This window comes from Hylobates moloch, unplaced genomic scaffold (genome assembly GCF_009828535.3).
Source record: "Hylobates moloch isolate HMO894 unplaced genomic scaffold, HMol_V3 SCAFFOLD_7, whole genome shotgun sequence".
Classification (NCBI taxonomy): domain Eukaryota; kingdom Metazoa; phylum Chordata; class Mammalia; order Primates; family Hylobatidae; genus Hylobates; species Hylobates moloch.
In genome coordinates, this window is record NW_026652282.1 from 45,719,297 (window position 1) to 45,744,886 (window position 25,590).

The 25,590-nt window shown below is 41.7% G+C and overlaps 1 protein-coding gene across 2 annotated transcripts; it reads right to left on the reverse strand.

Annotated features, from left to right (window-relative positions):
• Nucleotides 1–7,644: 7,644 nt before the first annotated feature.
• On the reverse strand, nucleotides 7,645–14,436 carry LOC116811697 (diphosphoinositol polyphosphate phosphohydrolase 3-beta). 2 transcript variants are annotated; one of them, XM_032756964.2, is made up of 3 exons: nucleotides 13,782–14,436; nucleotides 13,576–13,734; nucleotides 7,645–9,385 (listed from the first exon to the last, which is right to left on the reverse strand). In XM_032756964.2, coding segments are annotated over exons 1-3 (495 nt in total). In that variant the 5' UTR covers nucleotides 14,117–14,436; the 3' UTR covers nucleotides 7,645–9,384. The 2 variants fall into 2 exon arrangements, with proteins under 2 accessions (XP_032612855.1, XP_058297453.1); XM_058441470.1 differs by lacking the exon at nucleotides 7,645–9,385 and having other exon boundaries at nucleotides 13,575–13,734.
• Nucleotides 14,437–25,590: the final 11,154 nt, after the last annotated feature.

Here is a 25,590-nt window from a genome sequence, read left to right on the forward strand (position 1 = left end):
TTCCTAAAGGATAAGTTTATTACCCAATCGGCCATGGATATCAGGAGAAAGCTCCAAAAGTGAGCCCCAGGCCCTGAACAAGATCTAGAGGCATTATTAAATCTGGCAACCTCGGTGTTCTATAATAGGGACCAACAGGAACAGGCCCAAAAGGAAAAGCAAGATCAGAGAAAGGCCACAGCCTTAGTCACGGCCCTCAGACAAACAAACCTTGGTGGTTCAGAGAGGACAGAAAATGGAGCAGGCCAATCACCCGGTAGGGCTTGTTATCAGTGTGGTTTACAAGGACACTTTAAAAAAGATTGTCCTATGAGAAACAAGCTGCCCCCTCACCCATGTCCACTATGCTGAGGCAATCACTGGAAGGCACATTGCCCCAGAGGACAAAGGTTCTCTGGGACAGAAGCCCTGAACCAGATGATCCAACAACAGGACTGAGGGTGCCCGGGGTAAGCGCCAGCTCAGCTCAGGTCATCACTCTCACTGAGCCCCAGGTATGTATAACCGTTGAGGGCCAGGAAATTGACTTCCTCCTGGACACTGGCGTGGCTTTTTCAGTGTTAATCTCCTGTCCTGGACAACTGTCCTTAAGGTCCGTTACCACCCAAGGAATCCCGGGACAGCCTGTAACCAGGTATTTCTCCCACCTCCTCAATTGTAATTGGGAGACTTTGCTCTTTTCACATGCCTTTCTTGTTATGCCTGGATGTCCCGCACCCTTATTAGGGAGGGATATATTAGCCAAAGCTGGAGCTATTATCTCCATGAATATGGGGAACAAGTTACCCATTTGTTGTCCCCTGCTTGAGGAGGGAATCAACCCTGAAATCTGAGCATTGGAAGGAACAAACTCTGGACACACCAACTTTAAGAACTGTAACACTCACCACGAGGGTCCACAGCTTCATTCTTGAAGTTAGTGAGACCAAGAACCCACCAGAAGGAACCAATTCTGAACACAGTAAGAGCCCATGTTCTTTGGTACATTTTATATAAACCTAGGAAGCAAGAAGTCCTGAACTGTGTATCAGATATTAGCAGTTTATAGAAGAGAACATTCCACAATTTTTGGAATATGTTTCCCATACAACAACCCCTTTTTAATTGGAAATGACCCAGACATCCAATAAGCATCCAAAACGATTCTAAGATTTTAAAGTATACATAAGTCTACTTACAAGCATTTATGTCATTTATATGTACCCAATTTTCCCATTTCTAACAGTTTATTTAGATTACTTCTGAAAACTGAGATATTACACAAAGATGGTCATTATTTAAAGTTATTTCCCTGTTAACCATTTTAAAGCCTGTAAACATTAGGTGTTTAAGTAAGAACCTTAAACATATGGGCATTTTGTCAACAACTCAGATTTTGAAGTTATCATTGAACTAAAATTGGTCTCTGTCAAAAAAAAATATACAAACTCACCACTTTATGGTGAAATTCACACTGCTAAGCTATTCTTTCATGAAATTGGAACTTGTTTACATGGCTAAACTTTGTTTGCCCCAATATATAATCCAGTAAAAGCTGTGAACTTAAATTTTGGTAAAGCACTCTCTGTGGTGGCTTTTTTTTTTAAAGAAACATTTTACTCTTTTCCCCTTCAGTTTCAAATGAGTTTCCGATGTTTACGTTCTAGTTAGTCCACAAATAATGAGTCCTATCTCAGTACCAGCAGCTTAGTAACAGATTTAAAGCAGGCAGAACAGAAGAGAAAGATATAGCCTGGCAGGCCTCCAAGCAGAAGCCAGGTTTTACAAGTGGGGCATGAGAAAGAAAGGAGGGGAAGAAGGTTTTACGAGTGGGGAATGAGAAAGAAAGGAGGTAAAGTGACTGAAAGGAAACTTGGGAGCCTTCCAGCCATCACACAGTGCAGGGTCACTACCCCCACCATTCTCATTTATCTTCCATTAAAGAGAGCCTCAGTATCCCAAGTGGGAGGCTCTCCCAGATGGTCAGAAGGGTGAAATTGGAGGTAGAGAGTAAAGGGATCAGGGCCCATACACAAAGTCATACATTTACACATGGAAACAAACAGCATGCTTCTGAATGAATCACCAATCAAGGGATTGGGTGAGGTCCTGAATCCCCCACCCCAGTTCCAAATGGCTCCACAGGCAGCTGAGTCCAAGCCCAGCAAATGGTCCTTCGGTGCTGCACATACAAACAAATGTAAATGTATAAAATGATGAAATGGTATCACTATCAGCCAAGTCTAAATAAAGCAGGGCCCCGCAGCACCCCAAGAGAGGCAGAAGGTGGTCAAGTGCACTCTAACTCCCTCACTCAACTCCAGAGTTTGCTGGCTTCTTCAGAGGTCACTTTCTTTGTACCCGTGAAGCATTGAAAGCAGCAGACATCATGCTGGGAGGTGAAAGGGAGGTTCATCAAGAACAAAAGCCTTTCTGGTAGCTGCTGGGAAGTTCCCCAAAGGTCCTGTCACGGGTCTGATAGCCAAGAGCAGCTGGCACTCACAGGTGACCCCACGCCTGACCCAGTGGTGATACCAGGCTGACAGGCTTGGATCGCCTAGGGCACACAGAACTTCCCCATATGGGCCACCAAAACTGTAACCAAAATGCAGGTTCAGTTGCTTGCCACTTGCACAGTCCAATTAACAAGAGCGAGGTGTGGTATAAAGAAAGTGACCTTTTATTCAAAACCTAGCTTAGGGGAAGAAATACAGACTCCCTTCCTTAAAAGCACCGCTTCACTTTTGGAGCAGAAAGTGCATACTTTTAAAAGGGGGCCTAGAATAAATTGCGTGCAGGGGAGGAAGCAAACAGGTGGGTGTCTGCGTGCTCACTTTGTTGCTTCATCTACCAGGCAGTCGAACTGGCTTCTTCATGGACAGAACTAGGTTGTAAAGGTGGTTGAAGCTCTCCAGGCGGGAGAGTTTTGTAGCAGGCATACTTTGGGTTGTAAATTGACTGTTGTCCTTGTGGCAGTCTCTTTGTGGGAGAGAGTTCCACACTGGAGCTTCTAAGCACATAGTTAGATGAAATTGCCTTGTAGGAAGTGTCTGGTGAAGTGGAGGTAAAAGGTTATAATTGAATTTCTAAAGGGCTAAGCAGGAAGTGGGGAACAGGGAGAAAAGGAAAAAATAGAAAAGGAGTAACCAAAATAAAAAATAATAACTCATTCTCTTTTTCTTAGAAATATGAAATACTCAGTTATATAACCATCTGGAAGTCTTTAAATGTTGATACTACTCAAAGAGATCTTCACTGTCCTCTCTCTACACCCTCTACTGGATGATCTCATTTATATCCTCTTCACCTACTGTCCATGCACTAATGACTCCAAAATCTATATCTCCGGCTCATTCTTCTTTCCTAGGCTGCACATCAGGGTATCTCTGGCCTTTTGAACATCTCCAAGTTAATGCCCCTTGGGTACCAGAAATTCACATTTATAAAATTAACCTCACATTCTTCTCAGGCCTGCACAGGGGGAAGAAGTACAGGATTCCTGACTTAAAAGTACCGCTTCACTTTTGGAGCAGAAAGTAGGCGCTTTTATATTTTTCCTCTATTAGGTTCCATCTAAGGGAATGGCACACCATCAACTCAGTTGCTCCAGCCAAATATTCTAAAAATATGTCCATGATATCCACACCTCTTTCTCAACTCCAACATCCAATTAATCAACTTATATTCCTTTAAATGCCACAATTTGCATCTTTTTTTTTCGAGACAAAGCCTTGCTTGGTCACCAAAACTAGAGTGCAGTGACACAATCATAGCTCACTGCAGCCTCAAGCTCCTGGGCTTAAGCAATCCTCCTGCCTCAGCCTCCCAAATTGTTGGGATTACAGGCATAAGCCACTATGCCTGGCTCACGTATTTCTTGAATGTATCTACTTCTTTCAACATAGTCAATACCCTAGTTCAGGTCACCATCATTTCTCACCCGGACTATTACCACAGCCTCTTCTTAGCCCCTTAGCAAACAATTTTCTACTCTTCGGAATGAGGTCATGTCTCCTTTCCTCAAATCCCTGAACAAGTCACATCAGACTCTCTATAATCTGGCTTTTTCTTACCCCATCAGTTTCATCTCCAGAAGATCCTTTCTTTTCTTTTATTATACCCTTACACTACATTCTAGACATAACGAACAAGTTCTTGTTCCCCGAAGCACCATATTTTATCTGTCTTCCAGAACCTCACATTTATTCTTCCTTCTCTGTGGAATACCCTTTCACTACTTTTACTGGCTAAATCCTATTTATCCTTCAGATGTCAAATTACATGGCATTTCCTCCAAGAAACTTTTTCTCTTCTCCCTTGCCTCATATAGATTAGTTCCCTGTACTATGAGCTAGCAGAGCCGACTGAATCCCCACTATCATAAAAAATACTTAGTACATTCTGTTGGAATGTATAATCTGTCTCCTCAATACACTGAGAGTTCCATAAAGACAGGAGCTATTTCTGATTTGCTCAACCCACGTACCCTGAGGTAGCAGAATTCTTGGCCTAAAGTTCTGAATAGCTTTATCACAGCTAAAGCACAGTCGTAAGGATGGAGACACTAGATCAATGCAAATACTTGACTATTTATCTACCAGGTTAAAGCTAGATGGAAAAATACAGCTTAAAGAACTCAAAATTTTACTGCCTGAAACATGATGAAGGCCCCTTCTTCATATATAAAGTACTAAGATTTAATTCAGAATTAGAAAAAGGTCAATGTAAATAGTCTTGGACAGCAAATGTTTCTGGGAAAGGTTTCCTTGCTCTAAATCAAATGTAATAGTAAGCTTTTAAAAATAGATTTTGTGTATATTTAAGGTATACATGTTATGGGATACAGATAGTGAAACGGCTACTATAATGAAGCAAATCAACATATACATCATCTCACAGAGTTATGCTTTCTTTTTTGTTTTTGTGGCAAGAGCAGCCTTTTTTTTTTTTTTTTTTTTTTTTTTTGAGACAGAGTCTTGATCTGTTGCCCAGGCTGGAGTGCCTTGGCTCACTGCAAGCTCTGCCTCCCGGATTCATGCCATTCTCCTGCCTCAGCCTCCCGAGTAGCTGGGACTACAGGCGCCTGCCACCATGCCTGGCAAATTTTTTGTATTTTTAGTAGAGACGGGGTTTCACCGTGTTAACCAGGATGGTCTCGATCTTGTGACCTCGTGATCCGCCCGCCTCGGCCTCTCAAAGTGCTGGGATTACAGGCGTGAGTGACCGCGCCCGCCCAAGAGCAGCCATGTTTTATGGCAGAATGGCAACAGCATTCTGCATACCAGGTTATCTAATCCCAGCTTTGTTCTGTATTGGAAGCGTGACCTATATCATTTTACCTAACCTTGCTGAGACTCAATTTTCTCATCTGAAATGGAGCTAACAGAACCTCCCCTGCCCCCATCTGACTTTGAGCTCAAATAATTTATGTGAAAATAGTGTAATAAATTTTTCTTTAAAAATACATTAGGACTGAGCTAACTCTTTAAATGTCCACTAGGGTGCGTCATGCCGCCACTGGAACCATCTGCTAAGAATGACTTTGCAGTCTACCTACATATGTCTTCTTCTAACATCCAAGAAATGAGGTCTAAGTTTGAGTGAGTAGATAAAAGAAAAATAATTGTTACCAACTCTGCTCTGAGCCCTCTATCCCCTCAGCACTAGCCCCAAAGTCTAAACTCCCAGAGGTCCTGACCTGCTTCTTCACATTGCTGTGAAGACTTAAACAGGTCACAGTGTTAATGGATCTTCTTGGACTATGGATGGGCTTTTTGGTTCTCCATGTTTATCATCCAGTATAGAGGAGGACCACTGAATTCATTATGAGATATTGTCATCTTCATCTAAAGAACATGAGCTTCTGAGTAAGATAAAACTGAATTTCCATTCCCAACCCACCACATTCCAGTCCTTTGATTCATTTCATTGATTTCAGGTTTATAGCCTTAATTCTGGGAATAGAAATTTGAGACACCTCAAGTGCTATTTGGAGACTGAGTTGAGGGAACAGCTTTCCCCTCTCCTCAAGTATGGGAATATCAGTGTCCATAATTTGAAATTGCAGACTCTCAGTTTTTGGTAGTGGTAGGGGTTGGAGGATGGAGGGATTTCTCTAGGCCATTTGGAGTCAGCCTGGGTCAGAGGACTAGTCTAGCAACAAAACCTACAAAGTGTCTGACCCTTCAAGTATACACTGTGCAGTAGTTGTAAATTGTATTTTTTGTATTACATTTCCCTCACATTATCTGGTAATCTTCAGTAAAATCTCATTAAAAGTCACGGCCTAGTCTCTGATGGTGCTGTAGGAAATTAGGGAAGGGTGTGGGCACATTATGGGGTAAGAAGGTAGAAGAGGGAGAGCAGGATTCCCTTTTGAGTCCAGAGTTATTTACCACTTGGATACCACTGTGCCCAGAGGAGCAGCAACTTCATGAGGGTCAGAGCCTGCAGAGCGGCAGTGATATGGTGACTTGCTGAGAAGTCACAGAAGACAAAGATGACTTTCTGGAAAACAGGTAAACTAATAACATGCCTACTTTTAGCCAATACACTGCAATTGTATGATTTATTACTAGAGCACACCCTCTGAATTGATGGCTTGTCCCCAGCCTCAGTGCTTGGTAAGTAAAAAGTCTGTGTGGGAATTAGGAAACAAAAGCAAACACAAAACAGGCCTATTCCACTCTGCACTAGGTCTTGGTGACTAGAGCTTGGTCTAGATTTCAGACCCAACTTTTCTGCTATGCTTTCTGTACTTGTGCAAGGCAGAAGCAGTACAAATTCCATCATGGCCCTGCGCATTAGCCTAAAAAATTCTAAGGAATAGCGAGATGCCTGTATGGCGTATGCTTAACAATAAAAAGATCATGGATTATTTGGAAATATTCTGGATGAGGCACACCTGTGCTATCCTTGTTTGAATTATATGTATTTATATTTGTAAATAGAAAGACTGGAAATTATATATATTTAAACTTGGTTATCTGTGTAGAGGAATCGTGTGATTTTTTTACATGTAATTATGTAAATTTTAATTTTTAATTTTTTTGAGTACATAGTAGGTATATATATGTATGGGGTATATGGGATATTTTGATAAAGGCATACAATGTATAATAATCACATCAGGATAAAAGGTGCATCCATCACCGCAAGCATTTATCCTGTGTTACATGCAATCCAATTATACTTTTAGTCATTTTTTAATGTACAATTATTGACCATAGTCACCCTGTTGTGCTATCAAATACTAGATCTTATTCATTTTTTATTATTTTGGAATTTTAAAAATTTTCTGAAATTAAGATGAATTAATTTTGTAGTCAGAAAAAAAAAATTCAGTGCCCTTTTTTAAAAAAGGTAAATAGTAGAATGAGTGTCCCAACTGGAACCTAAACTTATGTCCACCAATAGGGTTTAAAGTTTTCTGGTAATGTGTGACATACTGAAGGGGATAAAGTCCTTTGGCATGTAGAACTGGGGGCTTTGCAAGGAAAAATTCACACTAACGGAAGAGCAGTATGCAAACAAGTTTAGCTCAAGAACAAAAGCTAGCTTTTTGGAGAGGAGGAATCAACCTTTCTGGGCTGTGGATCTGTCTTCTGATCGGCCTTCTGCACTTAAGTCTAGGAGAGAGGGGGCCTACAAGTAAACTCTGAAGAATACTTTTTTCAATTTTTATTATGGAAAATTTCAAACATATACAAAAGTATAGAGAAGAGTATAATGAACTCTCAAACATCCATCACACAGCTTCAGCAATTACCAATTTATGGCCAATCTTGTTTCATCTATGTACTCAATTACCCCACACTCAGATGATTTTGAAGCGAATACCAGTAGCATATCATTTCACCTGTACATTTTTCAGTATACTTCTCTAAAAGATAATAATTTTTTAAAACAACATAACCACAGTATCATATCACATCTTAAAAAACAATAAATCAAGAAGTTATATTTTTATTTCAAATTATGTAACAACTGGGGACACAATCAATACATTTCACTGGTATCATGAGGGAGAGTGTCACACTAAAATGGAGTCCAAGCTTTTATCGATGCAATTGCTTTATAATGTAAAAGAAAAAAATCAAACAAACTAGCATATTAGAACCACTTTTGGTAATTTGTAAGGAGCTGAAGACTGCTGATATCACACATCCCATGGCAAACTCCGTAAGATTTCTTCTAAACATATTTGTTATTTTCTTAAAAGTTGTTCTGGAGGCAGCTGATCCAAGTCCTCTTTTTTAAAAAATCCTTCACTTTGTGTTCCCCTCTGACAGCAGCCTCTTTCCTAAATGCCTTTTCTAAGTGACAACAATTTTGCCCTCTCTCAGCCCTCTGCATTCTCATATGCAGAAACCAGGCAGGATGAGGAGCTAGCTGTGCGTACTGGAAAAGGGATGAAAACTACAGCCAAATGGATCAGTGAGAGAGGCAAAAGAAATCTAGACAAACTAAATGGCATAATTAACTTTGGAAACTGCCTATGATATAGCCTGTTGGCTCTGGCATCAAAAATACAGTATGTTAAATCTGTAAAATGGGGAAACAGTGTTTCCTCAAAGAGATGTTAAGATGACATGTAAGAAGTGGTTAGGGCAGGCACTGCAAAAAAATGTCTTATATATCATTTTAAAATTTATTTTTATAAAAACTCACAACATTATTTTGCGTCCACTGTATTTATTTTTACAATTACCTTTATAGCAAGTGATAGTTTTTGAATAAAATTTTAAGCAAATCATCAACAGTACAAAAACACTAGAGTTGTTACACGAAGGACTGATTCTACAAAACATTACCCTAGGCGATGGCATAATCTTAAAACTGTGCAGCTACTGTGTGGTATGACATAGAAATAGAAGTAATAATTCTTGTCCTCAAACATCTTACAACTGCCTTGAAATATTTCTGAAACACCTGATACACAAAAGCCACACACATGGTGCCTAGATAGCATATACTCTACTAGCACCAGATTGGAAGGGGAATGTTTTGCCACACGGTGATTACAAAATATTAATTGAATCAAAGAACCTTCAGTGATGCCAACCATATTTCAAGTAGTATCTCAGATGCAGAATATGCAAAGAGTAAGGAAAAATAGTCTTTGATCTCAAAGACATCATAGTCTAATGAAGGCAGACACATCAAAAAAGCACAACAAAAGGCTATAGGTGCTGAATTAAGAGTCTGTTCACGTACAATAGTACAACAACCAGAGCAAGAGTCAGTGGTATAGACAGGGAAGGAGTATCCCAAGATGCAGGAAGAAACCAGATGAGCTGTCTTCTTGGGAACACAGAAGTGCTCACCTGTACTTGACAATTCCATTGATCACTGGGTTCACATCAATGTTTCTTTCAGCACAATCCTGAACATCTTTGCTGTTCATCTAGAAAAACAAACCAACATACAATTAGCAGGCTTATGTCAATAATTCCTCCAACTGAAAAATGTACCAACAGCTTATTATGTACATCAATCACTTTGCATCAAGCACTTCACTTCCACAGAATTATCTAATGCAGATGCAATGAGTCTGGATCAGCAACTGAGGGGGTTATAAGCCAATGCATACCATGATGCAAAAAAGTCAGGAAAGCAGCGATATCGGAAGTTTTGTAAAAGAGGAGTGACTATTTAAGACATAAAATATCCTAAATTCCATGTTACAGATTCTAGACTCATGGAAATCATTCAGGCTGGTTCCCACCCATGAAAGAGTTTTCAGTCCAGTGACCACATAGCCATTAAAATAGATTAAGTACAATAAACTCTGCGAACCATGACACAGAAGAGGGTTTCTTAACCCAGGTGGTCAGGAAAGGCTTCTCATTGGAGATGTTTACAAAGTACCTATTTTTACTATCTCCAACAACAGATTTTTTTTTTAAAACTGAGCATCAGATAGTCAGAGAACTTGGCTTAAGTTTCAGTGAGGAAGAACTGGAACTAGATCTGTCTGACTTCAAACCCCCAATGTAGTTTCTATCACATCATGCGCTCATTCTTTTTTTTTTTTTTTTTTTTTGAGACATAGTCTCAACTCTGTCGCCCAGGCTGGAGTGATCTTGGCTCACTGCAACCTCTGCCTCCTGGCTTCACGAGATTCTCCTGCTTCAACCTCCCAAGTAGAAGGTATTACAGGCATGTGCCACCATGCCTGGCTGATTTATTTACTTCCTTAATAATCAGAAGTAGAGTTGGGGTTTCACCATATTGGCCAGGCTGGTCTCCAACTCGTGACCTCAAGTGATCCACCCACCTCGACCTCCCAAAGTACTGGGATTACAGGTGTGAGCCACCACACCCAGCCCATGCTCTCTTATTCTTATAAAAGTGTTATGTTGTAGCACAGTCAGCATAGTAACTTCCACTTCTTATAGTGCTGTTTGCCCAAACATTTAAAATCTGCTAAATACCATTAGTATTAATAGCTATCTTATCAAGAGACCACTACCAGGAAAATATTGTTGAAAGTCTTTCTGAGAGTACCTGGCGGCTCCCCGACAAGGGAATTCTAGAGGTGAAAGCTCTGCCAGGCAAATACACATTTTCTAACTGTAAACAAATTGGCATTCTTATACTAACCTTCTGAAATGAAATCACAGAAAGAATTTAAAACCTTTACATCAATTGTTGCAAATGAGTCTATGCAAATAAAGCAACTAAATTATTTTCGAATTTCTTCCCTTTAGCTTGTTTCTTTAAAGTGTAGTCAACAGATTCTGTATCTAAACACACATACACATATACTTCTTGAGAAAAATTGTATATATTATAGACACAGCACCAATTACGTTTCCAGTATATGCATCTATATTAATGTTTCCTCTTTATATATTCACAAGAATAAAACACTTGACCAGCTGAAAATGTAAGCTATTTATAAAACATGCAGAAAATAAATCTGATTCATGTCTGCAAACCTCAATTGTCTGTGTACTCTTTTTCCTTTCTTTATCAAGACGGCTGTAAAATTTAGGTGTACACTTTTCTGCTGTCACAAAAGAAATAATGTACAAGTGAACTCTAATACTCTTAGAAGGAAAAAAATCTCAATTATACATCAAATTTTGGAGCACTGAAGTGGTAGAAATTTTCTATATACCACCTCTGTTCTAAAGAAAGGTGGTGCCACTGTTCCGAAAACAAATCTTATAATACATTTAAGTATAGGTAAACAAAGTACAAATCTCAGTTTTTCAAAACATTTTCTGTACTAATGCTTTTAACTTGAAACTCTTGACTTAGTTTTGAAGAGAAAAAAAGAATCTCCTTGGCGCTCTTAACTATTCTGATGAGACTAAGTTCCAGAGACTATTTTACAAAAACTACTTAATTTAACAGTACGCCTTGAAAAGTAACACTACATATTCTAAGTGTTTCTGGAAAAAAAAAAAGAGAAAAACCACAACATATTTATAAGTTAACAATTCTTAAGAGTGGGTTACTATGAATACTGTACATTATTTTTTACTTTGTCAGACACATAACTTAAGAACCAAATAAGATGATGCATAATTACTTCTAATGATAGCAAGTACGAGTTAAAGTCTCCAAAGTAATCGTGACAGTGTTTCATGTGGAACACATTTCATCTACAAAAATATCCATAAAATACAATCTAGTATATCTCCTAGGTCAATATTAATGTAGAAACAAGAACCTTCTGGAATAACTAGGTTACTGAGGAAAATCTTAAGATCTATTCTAGACTGAATCAAGTCAATTTGTTTGGAATTTAAAATATGTGCTTCATGATGATGAAATAATCTGTACAACAAATAACCATGACACAAGTTTACCCGGGGAACAAATGTGCACTTGTACCCCTGGAATTAAAAGTTAAAAAATATTTTTAAAAATATGTGGTTCAAATATATATATTCAATATGTATCACTTTGTTAAGAAAAAAATGGAAAAATACTCCGTATTTGATCAGACCATGTAATCAGATCATAAAACTGTTATAAGTTTTAAAAAGCCACAATTTCTAGTTTACTCTTTCCTTTGATAACATTTGTGCAGAAAATGTTTTGAGAAACAGATTTTTACTTTGTTTACCTATACTTAAATGTGTTGTTGTAATATTTCTTTTCAAAACAGTGGCACCATATTTCTTTAGAAAGTGCAACGGCACCCACTGTTTAGCAGCATAAAAAAATATTATTTGTGAAATTACAATGTACTCCAAATAGAGAAAAATATTTCAGTGTTTTGAAGGGTAAAATACAAAAAGTACACAAGGGGGCAGCAAAAAAAAAAGAGTAGAGACGGTTTCAAAACGAACTATTCTATGGTATTAAAAGACAGGAGAGCAAAATAATGAGTAGGAGGTTTTTGGATTACAGGCAACGTTAAGTTCTTAATGTAGATGCTAGTCACCTGCACCTAGAATAGGTTGTCCTGTGAGACAAAACAATTACTCTCTATCATTAAAAGAGATTGTTCAGGAATCCTAATAGTTTGACAATTCTGTACCAGCTGAACATCACTAGAGCTAACTCAGTTGAGATGTAATCACCATAAAAGATTCCATTCCTGTGGTTACTGGGAGTCAGAGAGGTTTAAGCGGAATGTCACTACATTCAAATATGGGAGGGAGACCACTTTCAAAAAGGAACTTAAATCCAGAAAACCATGGTTCTTCTATGGTATCCAGTAAGGGGCAATGGGAGTTGGAAGTTGAGTATGGGAAATCAAATTCTGTGAATACAGTTTTTCTGATAAGATGTGTTTGGCTAGCAGATCCCCAGCAGCATCTATTCAATAAGGTTAATCTATATGGGAAATAGCCATTTGAAGTCAGCAGTGAAAAATTACCATTTGTGAAAATTTTTTGAAAACCAAATGATCTACACATAGAAATAGAAAAAGAAATTTCTGAAAGGGGCAAATGAGATCCCATTTCAGAAGCTAAAGTGACTGTCGAGTGCAGAAAGAGCACAACATGTAGGATTTCCTAATTTTTTAAAAAATTCAAAACTGATCTTTTAAATCAACTCCCACCACAGAAGGCCTCCCTGACAACAAGGGCGAACGCTGTGAAGGAGAAAACAACTGAAGGGGAAAAAAAATACTAAAAGATGCCACACAACCAAGCTGGTCAGACTTTAAAGGCCTCCACTACCAAACAAACCACAAGGCTGGTATCAAAAATGCGCACGCACGCTCACCCACGAATATGTGTGAAATATAAAAGAACCAAAAACATCACAGGGCGCACAGGCAGACACACACACTCCCCACCCACCCCTCGCCCCCCACACACACCTCCCAAAAGCAGGGTGAACAGTTAAGGCACCTAAAACCCCAAGGGGCATAGGCTTCCCCGAAACATTTTACAGTGTAACCAAGAAGCGATTTTGAAAGCATCTGAAAAACGTGCAAACTGTCTTGAAAACAGGGCCTGGCAACTGAGACAGTTTGCAAGCGTGATTCAGAGGGTCTGCCAAGGAAACAAAAGAAGCCTCCCTCCTCCCCGTGAGACCGCACATGGCACGAGAGGTGCTCCAGGCGGGATGCATTTTAAGCAAGGCAGACAAATAGAAGTCTGTGCGAGCGCGAGCGGTACATACTAGGGATCGCTATCTGGCGAGGATGGGGCCATGGAGTTTCCATTGGTTGGGGAACCGCCCAGCTTTAGTTTCTCCAGATATTCGGCGTGCACGGGCTTGTGGCACTGGAGAACCTTGATGGCATCTTCGACTTTGAACCACTCTCGCTTCCTCCCAATGCTAACCGAATCTTCCCAATCCTCCAGCAGCTCCGTGACAGTCAGTACATAACCGAATCTTCCCAATCCTCCAGCAGCTCCGTGACAGTCAGTACATACACGTACGTTCTGTGCTTGCGATCCTGGTTCTGTTCGAAGACGCCCAGAAGCCGGCCTAACTTCCCCTTGACTCCCGCCTCTTCGTACACCTCTCGGACCGCCGCGCCGCCCGGCTCCTCCTCGGGCTCCATGCCCCCGCCCGGCACGATCCAGCGGTCCGGGTACCGGCTGCTACTCACTAACAGGACCTCGTCCTCGCGCTCGCTCCGGAAGCACAGGCACGCCGCCCGCTTCTTGAACCCCTCGGGGTCGTAGGTCCGCGTCTGGTTGGGTTTGCACTTCATCCTCGAGGCAGCCTCCTCTCGCCTCTTGCTGCTGTGTGGGCCGCCGCTGCCGCTGCCGCCGCCGGGGAGCAACCGAGGGGCTGGGAAGAGAAAGGGCCGAGGCGAGGGGCGGGGAAAGAGAGGCGCCTCCGTCTGCCCGCGAGCCGGGGGAGCGGAGGGAGAGATGAAGCTGGGCGGGGCGCGGGCGGAGGCGGGGGCAGCGAGGCGCGTCAGTCAGCCAGTCGGCAAGTCCGATGGGCTGCCAGCCGAACCCGGGCCCGCCGGAGTGGAGGAGGCGCCGTCGCCCGCGAGCCCGCGACTCTCCACAGAGCCCACCCGCTTCTCGGGGGCGCGTCTCCCTCCCTCCGCAGCCGGGTAGGGTTTGAGCGAGGTGAGGCGCATTCACGGACGCGTCCGCGCTCCCGTTCACGTGCGCGTTCGCGGCGGAGGGCGAGGGGCGGGGGCGGGGGTCTCCTGGCTCCCGCAGCGCGCGACGCCTCGGGCCCACTGCGCAGGCGCCCCGCACCCCTGGGGGCCGGGAACCTCCTTCGCGCACTGTGAAATTCACCGCATTGTGACTTTGGCCGACTGCCTCCACGTGTGCCTTTGACCCAAACGCCACTGTAGCGCGGCAGGACGTTTCTCCTCTCCCTCCCCACCGCGCTGCACGAAACCCACACGCAGTCGTTTTACACACGACAGAGACAAGGGAATCATCGTCATCATCCTCCCCCACGATGAACCATTCTGGCTTACTCATGGGACCTGGGCCCCGGTGTTGTCAAAACGACCCACGGGATTCTTGGCAGAATAGCCGCGCATCCTTGCTGAGTCACATGATGCAGTTTTATTTCTTCAACAGGTTCCCACCTTGCCGAGCATCTTGGCGCAGCTAGTTATTTAACGCTTTTCTTAAACCCCTGTTCACAACCTGCCTGACCCCTTTGTGTCTCAGTTTCCTCATGGGTACACTCCTCGCTTCCTTGTTGCAGCCATTTGCACTTCGATGCACGTACACCTTAAAGACCAGAGCACCACCCATCTAGAAGTCCTGCGTTAAAGCCCAAGACATTCTCTCATTCCTCACACACTCCACCCTTGTCTTTCTCTTTGATAAGCACCACTTAGGGGTTGGGAAACTATTCACGTGGAGATCCCCTCCCATTCCACACTTTGATTTTTAAAAGACTGCCGGCGTGAGACTCCCGCAAGGTCACTTGCTGCTCTCTCACCTCTCTCTCTGGTCCTCCTGTCCTCTTGGCCAGGAAATGGCATTCCATCGCCAAAAATTTAACAACCTAGAGCCTTCCTTCTTCTCATTTATTCTTGGTGTTTCCTCATCTCATAGTAGCCGTAGAGAGAAGAACTCTGAGGTCCCCTGATTTTGGTTGCACCTTTGTCTCTCTCTTACTGGCACTCTGTTGGCATCGGCCAAGGGGGGATCATGAAAGCCTCCTTTGTTTGTTGATGAAATAATTCCTTTGTCTAGGGGAAATGGACTCCTATGGAAATGGAGAGTAGTCGTGAGACATACAATTCAATTTTCAAATAACAGTTTAGTTCACTTTCCCAGGATCTGCTGAACTCCACTTATACCCAGAATCACAAATAAAAATGATCCTATTCCCAAGCGCAAGCAATGTCTGCACTAACCTAGACTGTAATATGACAAAACGCTGCGGGTCATATATTAACAAAATTATAAAATACAGACATAAAAAGAGTGACCTCGATAGAGACACTACTGCTCCTGACCATATTTTAAAGATGGATGGACAGTGGAAGAGCATTTGAAGGAATTCAACACTTGGGATTAAAAACAAACTAAGAGACTGGGCGCCATGGCTCTCGCCTGTAATCCCAACACTTTGGGAGGCCGAGGCGGGCGGATCACCTGAGGTCGGGAGTTCCGGAGCAGCCTGACCAACGTGGAGAAACCCAGTCTCTACTAAAAATACAAAGTTAGCCAGGCGTGGTGGCACATGCCTGTAATCCCAGCTACTCGGGAGGCTGAGGCTGGAGAATCGCTTGAACCCGGGAGGCGGAGGTTGCAGTGAGCCGAGATCGCACCATTGCACTCCAGCCTAGGTAACAAGAGCGAAACTCCATCTCAAAACACAAACAAACAAACAAACAAAAAGAAAGTATACTTAACAGGCAATATTTCTCAGGGTTCTCAAATTCACAAACACGCAAATTATGTTAAACAACTAGGGAAAACTGCATTACAATCAGGAGCAAGACAAGTCTGCCTACTATCAAAAATATTATTAAATATGGTCTTACAATTTCTTTCTAGTGGAATGAGTTGTAAAGAGAAAAAAATCTGATATATATTGGTAAAAACACAAAGTTGTCATTATTTGTAGATGATATGGATATCTTCTTGGGAAACAGCTAAGAAAAAATGTAAAAATAAATCCCTGTAAATAGAAAAATAAAATATTAAGATTTAAAATATCAGAAGCTTTCATACATACCAGCAATAATCATGTAGGAATTAAAATGGGAAATGATGACATCCAACTTGGCACTATCAACCACCACAAAACAAATAAAATACCAAGGGATCCTAAAAAATAGTTAGGACTTGGTAGTACAAAATGTTTGAACTTCTACTCAGAGCTTTGAAACATGATTTGAATAAATCACGAGTCACTCTAGCAAAGCTAGCAGACTGGTGTGGTATCTGGGGGCGGGGAGGAGCCAATCCAGGCTCTGGCCACAGGGCAGGGATGCTTCACAATTGCCAGGTACTATCTCCTTTGTCTCAGAAGAAAGAGGTGCCATTTTCTAGTCTATTCCATCAGTATCAGTTCTACATCACACTGTGCCTCTGCAATACGTCCCTTCCGGGGGCATACTTGTGGCAGGGAAGAGGAATAGGACATTATAACATGGAAAGAGGCACAGACTGAAACCCTACTGGAAAAGTCTGGATATGGAGATCCACAACTTAAAACAGGCTTAATACAATAGCAAGGCAATTTTTTAATTACCTTTTCCCCAAACTTTCACAGCTGACATAGTTTGGATACTTGTCCTTGCCCAAATCTTGTGTTAAATTGCAATCCCCAATGGTGGAAGTGGGGCCTGGTGGGAGATGTTTGGATCATGAGGGGGGATCCTTCATGGCTTGGTGCTGTCTGTGTGATAGTGAGTGCTCATAAGATCTGGTCACTTAGAAGTTCGTGGCACCTTCCTCTGTCTTGCTCATGCTTTCGCCATGTGATGCACTTCTCCCCCTCTGCCTTCTGCCACCATTGTAAGCTTCCTGAGGCCACCCCAGAAGCTGAGCAGCTGTTGGCACCATGCTTCCTGTAAAACCTGCAGAACCATGAGCCAATTAAACCTCTTTTCTTTATAAATTACCCAGTCTCAGGTATTTCTTTATAGCAAGAACAGCCTAATAACTTTATTATTCATCTATAATATTATAGTAATAGGTCAAGAAAAGCTATGACTTTTGTAACAAGAGTAAAAATCCTTTTTAAGAGAACAGCATTCCACTGTCTGGTTTTGTATATTTAAGTATTTCTCCAATGACGAAGAGTGTAATTCAGGAATCACTGTAGTAGTGGACTATTACAGTGAAACTGCAATTTGTTCGTGGAAGCCTGTATCTCCGTCCACATTGTCGTTGTTTCTGGTCTTGGCCATGTAATTTGTTGTGTCCAGTGGGACAATAACAAATGTGAACAGAAGTCAGCAGAGAATTGAAAAGTGCTTTCACACTGGGGTGTCCCCTCTCATTTTGCGCTTAAAACATTGTGACAGCAATGTGAAGAAGGTGGGGCTAGCTGGATGATGAGATACCTGTGGCAGATTCTTTCCTTTCACCCCAGCTGACAGTGAACCCATTGCCTAACATATGGGTGAGGCCATCCTAGACCATTCGGACCCTAGCAGAACTACTTAGGTCATAACAGGGCACTAGCTGAAGATGTATAACTAAGCCTAGCCATAAACAGCAAAAAAAAAAAAAAAAAAAACACTCAGATGAGATCAGCTGAAATTACTGACCTGCAGAATTGTTAACAGAATAATTTACTGTTGTCTAAAGCATAAATTTTAGGGGTGCTTTGTTATGCATTAAAACCTAGCAGCTCCAACCATTGACACCATCCATCAAAATCAACCAAAAACAATCAGAGAAAGAAAAGGTTGTTCGTTGTAGAAATGTAATGTCTACTTAAAGATGCTGGCATTTCACTTTCTCTGGAGTCAGAAAGAAAGGGATGAGGTTAAGATATCTAACATGTGTTGAGTACAGTCCCTGTGAGAGTCCCTGTGTTATGCCCTGCATCCTATTTAACTGTTATCCCATTAACTCGTAGGGAGGGAGGCAGTTCATATGTCCATTTTATAGATGAGAAAATGAGGATTTAGAGTGGGGTTTGTATTTGAGCTCAAGGCTTCGTGTCTCCATACCCTGCACACTCACAACAGCAACATGTCTTATAAGAAGGATTATTATTATCCACAGCTATGGTTTGTTATGGCCTTCGTTGATGACATTCAGCATTGACCTCTTGGGTAAGGTATTCAGTAGCTAAGAGTCACTGACTCCAGTGAAAGGTATCTTCCATCATGATGTTCTTCTGGACAATAAGTGAAAAGAGCATGTGAGTACCTCTCTCACTCCCAGCAAATAATATTTGTGTCACCTCCACATGTTACTTTACGATTTGAAGCTTTGATTTCCCCTGCAAGATAAAATGCAATGAAGTGATACAGAAAAGAAGACATTCTATGCTGTCATCACACTAGGCCATGATGTTGATTTATGGATGGTTTGCTTTCTTATATGCACTTAATATTTTTGTATAAACAAACCTGAAAGGTATCAAAATCCCCTTTAACAGATTAACAGGCTGAGATGGGTTAAAGTGAGCAAGCCGGGAAGTGGTGGAGCTGGGATCCACACCCTAGTCTGTCTTGAGTCCAAGGGTAATCGTCTTGCATTCACTATGGCATGTTTCCCTTATGTTAAGAGTTGCTGACATAGACAGTGCATGTCATTCCTTTTGGTATGGCTTTCCTCCTTTCTAGCTTTTTTCTGCCTGGAAAATCCAGGCACACAAGATAATAGAGCTTCCATGTAAATTTCCAGAATCCCTAGGATAAAAGCAGAGAGGATCTACCCTGAAACCAACAAGTCTATGATACACCTTTCTGCCTTTTTTTCAGAATTAGGAAAGGGCAGGCAGATGGGCAATTGACAGGAATAGTAGAAGCATCCTTGGGGAAGTTGGGTGCTTCACTTAGTGAGAAAGCCATGCCAGCTGACATTTCTAACTGAGTTTTAAGTGGAGTACAGTCCTAAGAGAGGAGCTCTCCAGAAACAGCTATTACCTGGGGTCAGGAATGTTAAAGACCTTCCAGAGGTTGACTGTACTCACAGCTGGACCCAGCTATCAGGAGAGGGACTGCAACATACCTGAGAAACTTTCAGAATACTTAAGGGATGCAGAGCCAGAGGAAGTGATTTTGGTAGTAGTCCATGAGAAAAAAAATATGATGTTTTAAAATGCAAATGAACTAAAATTTAAATCCGGCTCTCTCAGTAGCTACGCAGCCTTAGGCGAGTTAATATCTTTGACCTCAATACTTCTTAGGCATAAAGGGGGATAATAGGACTACCTACTCAGAACCTCACCTCTACCAAGAAAGGTTTCCTGACCATGTGCTGGCCCAACCTTTACACTGGGATTAAGGTAACCCCCTCTGTTTTTCCAGGCTTCCTTGACTTCAATTCTGTCATAGCTCTAATTTAAGAGTTCTGTAATGATCTGTCTGCAACCTTGTGAGAAATTTTAGGACTAAGAACCAACCTGAAACATGTCTGTTCCCCTCTGAGTCAACATAGTGCCAGGGATATGTTGCCCAATAGGGATTTAAAACATATTGATTGAATGAGAAATGATGACAGGATCTACATGGATCACAAAGGATAGTTGTTATTTTACCTGTTAACTATTTAATAGTGATATTAAATGAAATATGAATGAACCTAGGACCAGGGAAGGTGGGGTAAGTTGTGTCTTTCACATCAACCTTCGTATGTTCCCTAATGTTTTCTTCTTTCATGTACCTAGGACACTCTTGTTCAAACACAAAGGTGGTTTTATTTTGGGTCTATACTAGCTAGTTCCCTAGAAAGGTCTTAAATACAAAATGAATGGAATACAAAATAACCTCCCTTATTGTTTTGTTTGTTTCCTGGACAAATGACAGAATGCACACAGAACTGCTACTTTTGTGATTTTGTGAGTAATGGTATAGATGTGCACAGGTCATGGATGTGGCCCCAGTGATCCGTGGAATTGTCAAGTCCAGGCGAGCGCTGCCTCTCTCATAATGATGCAGCATGCCTTGATTTCTCCCACTTCTTTGCTCACTACCTGATCCTGTCTCACTGATGTCACCTTCCTTTTCCCTTTACCCTACCTTGCAGAGACTTCTAATTCAGAAACCAAACCCTTTCTATTGGCCCTGTGTTTATGCATCAGAGTAAAATGTTAAATGCTTCCAAAACCTACAAGGCCCTACAACATCTGGCCCATTTCCTCTTTGACTTTGTCCCTACCAGTCCCCATGAGCCACACATCACTAGCAGACCTGGACTCTGCAGCTTCTGGGTTGTGTCAGGCAGGCTCCTTCCCTCCTCAGGGCCTTTGCTCTAGCCATTCCCTCTGTTTGGAATGCTCCTCTCCCATGTCTACAAAGACAACGTCCTCACCCACCTTGAGGCCTTGATCACTTCTCACCTTCTGGATGAGGCCTACCCAGGCCACCTTATGATAGATTGTTAAACCCACTCTCCTTGCCACCCTGTTGCTGATACTTCTGATACCCTTTTCCTTGGCCCAAGTTTCCTTTCTGTTATAGCATTTTGCATCTAACAGACTATGTAATTACTTAGTGATGTTTATTGTGGTTCTCTGTCTTAGCCGATGATGCCTCCTGCTAGAGTATTAGTTCCTGATGGTAGGGATCTTTGTATCTTGCTCACTGGTATATCCCAAGCAGCCCAGATCTCTGCTGAGCATACATTGGAGTCACTCAGAAAATATCTATGGATGTAATGAATGTGTTTGTGTCCTGTGCTAGATGGGAGACTTGTGAGGGAAAGGGCCATGTTTTGTTGGTCTTTGTGAACCCACCATCCACACTCTCTGATACAACCAGAAGGGCTGTAGTGAATAGTCATTGAATTAATTAATCTTTTGAAAATGACACTGATAGGGAAAACATTCTCTTTGCAATCTCCAGCTATTCCAGTAGTTGCCATTTGTTTCGGCACCATGTAGGTACCAGATGCCATAGAAACACAGCTGGGCAGCCATGAGATACCTGAGGGCCAGAAGTCTCATTCATTTTCCAGGGCCTCTTCACAGGGTAGCACAGTTCCTACTACAGAGCATGACTTGAGGTGGTGTTTTCAGATATCAGTCGTTCATCACCTAAATGGTTTTGGTTTTATCTGGGCAGGACTTGTACTATGATTTACATATTATATTTTATTTTCATAAGACAGTGGCTTTCAGAAAGAAACATGATTATATAATTAAATGCTATGAAAGCAGAACGATGTTATGAAAGAGTTGAAAATAAAGTGGAAGCTATTGTTGTGTAATAGGACACATAACTATGGATGGGCTGCACTAGGCACTTCATGTACCTTTTTCATTTAACCCTAATAAAAGCCCTTCAAAGGCAATGTTGTCATTCCCATTTTCACAAGGGAGAAGATTGAGATCTAAGGCCTTATGTAACTTGCTCAGTATCTGACAGCTAGGAAGTATCCGAATGAGGTGGAAACTTCCAGGCTCATTGATGAGAACACCCCACAAAGATGGCAGTGTAGGCAGACCCCCACCACTTAACTTGCCCCTGGAGTTCTCTCTGCTTCCCTCCCCGTTTCTCATGCACACATGTCTGCAACATTTTCCTCCCATCTCGTAACACTTTCAGAAGCTCCTCATCCTAGAATTTGTTTTCCTGCTCCTTTGGTCAAGTGCTGGAAAATTCAACACTAATTTCTGCAGAGGCAGAGGAATGGAGTTTGTTTCAAGTCCTTGTGAAGGAACAAAATGATTGGTACTTACAGCTGCTTCAAGGTCTTGATGAAGCTGGATCTGGAGGAGGATCTTTTATGCACAGCTAGTCCCTGCGTGAGAGAATTCCGGTCTTGGAAGGATGCCTTCTCCTCCACAAAGACATCAGGCCAGCCCACGAGGAAGATAGTTTACTTATCAATAACACTGTGTACCCACAGGCTCAGGCCACTTTTGTCAGAAGGAGAACAGGCTTTCCAAGGTCACCAAGCTGTACTAAAACTTCACCTAATCATTAGAGAAAGACAACATGGCACATACACGTGATGTTTGGTATCAAAATTGTGATCAGGAAGATGGCTGCATTCCCTGTTCCATGGTAAAACATAACATACCACCAATGAAATCAGCCAGTTCTGGAGAGATTACCACATGATAGAGTGTTTCTGACCATGGGCTCTGGGCCAGACATTCTCTGGGAGTGCAAGATGGGAAAAAATATTTCCTTTATTCAGTCTTTTCCAGGTTATTTATTTCAAGGCAAGTTTGAAAATCAGTAGTTCTGTTAGCAGTTTTCCTACACTACAATAGTATATCCTACAAGTGAAAGCTGTCACATTCTTAGATTCTTTCGCTTTAGCTTTGATCAATTAGCTTTTACTACCAGCCTACATCTCAGAAGGAAGCATCTTTGATTTTTGTGTCAGATGAACTTCTCATTGTGTAGGATTCACAAAATTCTAATTAAGAAATTATATTGGGGGAATGCAGTTTCTCTTTACTACAATATCAGAATATATAATAATTGCTGTTTCAGGGCCCACCATGTATTAGGTGCTTGACATATCTTACTGATAGTTTTCATAAAATCCCTGTAACATAAGTTTCTTTCTTCCAGTTTCACAGATGAGGAAATTTAGGCTCAGAGGGGTAGATTACTTGTCCCTGTTCACACGGCTAGGAAGCGCAGAGCTGGGATTTAAGAGGCATGCATCACAATGCATTGCCTACATTGGTCAGCAGTATCCCCACATTTTACACAGTCTTGGAAAGAAATCCCTGTGTCTCTGAAAGTCACTATATATTAGACATTATATTAGCCACATATATATTTAAGAGCCAAATATTAGCCAAATATATATTTAAGAGGCATGCATCACAATCCACTGCCTACATTGGTCAGCAGTATCCCCACATTTTACACAGTCTTGGAAAGAAATCCCTGTCTCTGAAAGCCACTACGTATTAGCCAAATATATTACAACATTATATTTGAGGGTGGCAGATTTGAAAAGGTATATATGAATAAGTTAAGTAATGTTGATTTACCCCTTTTTGTGTGCTGAAAACTATGCTATTCACTGTGTAGAGGCCCATGGACAAATGAATCTGCTTTCTAGTCCTGTGACACCTACCAGCTTCTAGAAGACTTTGCATGGCTGTTGATACACAAAAGCCACTTTCCTGTGTGGAAAGCAACCAGTGTACAGCCTCCAATTTGGAAGTGGGTGTTTTTGCTATCAGTGTTTCAGTATGAAATGTATTCATTCAGTAAACCTTTTGCAATGCCTATATGCTTATGCAGTGTAACTGACTGATAGAGCATATGTAAAGACCAAGTAAAAACTGGTTCTTAGCCAGGCGCCGTGGCTCATGCCTGTAATCCCAGCACTTTGGGAGGCCGAGGCGGGAAGTTCACGAGGTCAGAAGTTCGAGACCAGCCTGGCCAACATGGTGAAACCCTGTCTCTACTAAAAATACAAAATACAAAATACAAAAATTAGCCAGGTGTGGTGGCGAGTGCCTATAGTCCCAGCTACTGGGGAGGCTGAGGCATGAGAATCGCTTGAAACTGGAAGGTGGAGGTTGCAGGAGCTGAGATCATGCCACTGCACTCCAGCCTGGGCAACAAGAGCTAAACTCCATCTCAAAAAAAAAAAAAAAAAAAAAAAACTGTTACTTATTCATAACCAACTCCTAGGAAAACAAAACAAACAAAAAGAATGTAAATTCTTAGCTGTAGTCTGCACAGGGCGTATTTCCTGTGAAAGAGGGGAAAAAAGGGAGAGGAGATAAAAAAATTGATGGAGCAAGAGTAGAGGAAATAGGAGCAGGACTCACATCTGGAGGACTGAATCCTTGTGACTATGAACATGCATGTCTGTGCTTGAAAATGTTGTTATTTGTGAGTTCAGAGGCGTGATTTCATATTCCTGCATGTTTATGTTTTTCACCCAAACATTTAAATAATTGGATTAGCAGTCTTATATTCATTCATTAATCTCTCCAGTTAATTTATTTTTAATCAATCACTTTTTACTTGTAAAGCCTAGGGGAATTTCTAAATTAATCCCACTGTGAGGACATTTCAGAAACTGAGAGATTATTAGAAAGGCTAACATCAATTATGAAGCCAGGAATTCAGCAATACACTGGTACTAGAAGCTATTGACAAATGGGAGCTAGGTTAAAAGAAAGCACCCATGTTTCATGCATTGTGGTAGGCTCTGGGTTTGATAGGAACATTTAGGAACTTTGCAGGTGTCTCATGCAGAAAATCATGCAGGCATATCTTAACCCCACTGCCAGTGGTCTGTAAAGATTTGTCACAGTTATTTATCTGGGAGGTGTTTTACACTCACACACCCACACATGTACGTACACACACACACACACACACACCTTTTATAAATTAGAATCCTGGAAAGCTGATTGAATCACAGAGCTGGCTGGTGTTGGAGACTCTAAAGCCTCACAGAATGTCTATCATACGAGTTTTCTATAATAAGTTATTTAGTTTAATTCAAAGCCACTGCCTGCCATTCCCCTGGCTTTGCTTGTCTGTTGTGGCCCCACAGGAGAATCCTGGAACTGACATCTCTGCCTCATTTAAAGGGCAGGGACAGAAGGGGCAGCCCCAGCATCTGAACCGTTCACACTGAGAATGACACCGTCTTACCTGGAAGTGTCCTCCATTGTTGCTGTAACACTTGAAGCTGCCTATTCTCACAGCTACATTGCAATCAGTCTTCACTACACAACATTTAGCATTCTCACCACTGTGTGTTTAGCTACACCTACTTTAATTTGCACCTTAGAGCTACGTAGGTTATGGCTGAGCCAAAAATTATTCTTCATCTTCTGCAGTGGCTTAGATAATGCAGTGCATCACTTTAGCCACAATAGATTTCATATAGTAATAACTTAAATACCTGTATATTAGTTTTCTATTCTGCATAAAAAATTACCACACGCTTAGTGGCTTAAAACAGCACACATTTATCATTTCACAGTTTCCATAAGTCTGCCGTGGATCAGCTGTGTTCTCTGCTTAGGGCTTTACAAGGCTGAAATCAAGTTGTCGTTCTCACAGACTCACCCAGGATCATGTTTGCTCAAATGTCTGGGCACCCCGTGGCCCAGTCATGTTGACAC

Coding starts and splice junctions, on each gene's coding strand:
- LOC116811697 (XM_032756964.2), bottom strand. CDS start 14,116: ATGAAGTGCAAACCCAACCAGACGCGGACCTACGACCCCGAGGGGTTC. Junction 13,735..13,781: donor GATTGGGAAGATTCGGTTAT/GTACTGACTGTC, acceptor AGATTCGGTTAG/CATTGGGAGGAAGCGAGAGT.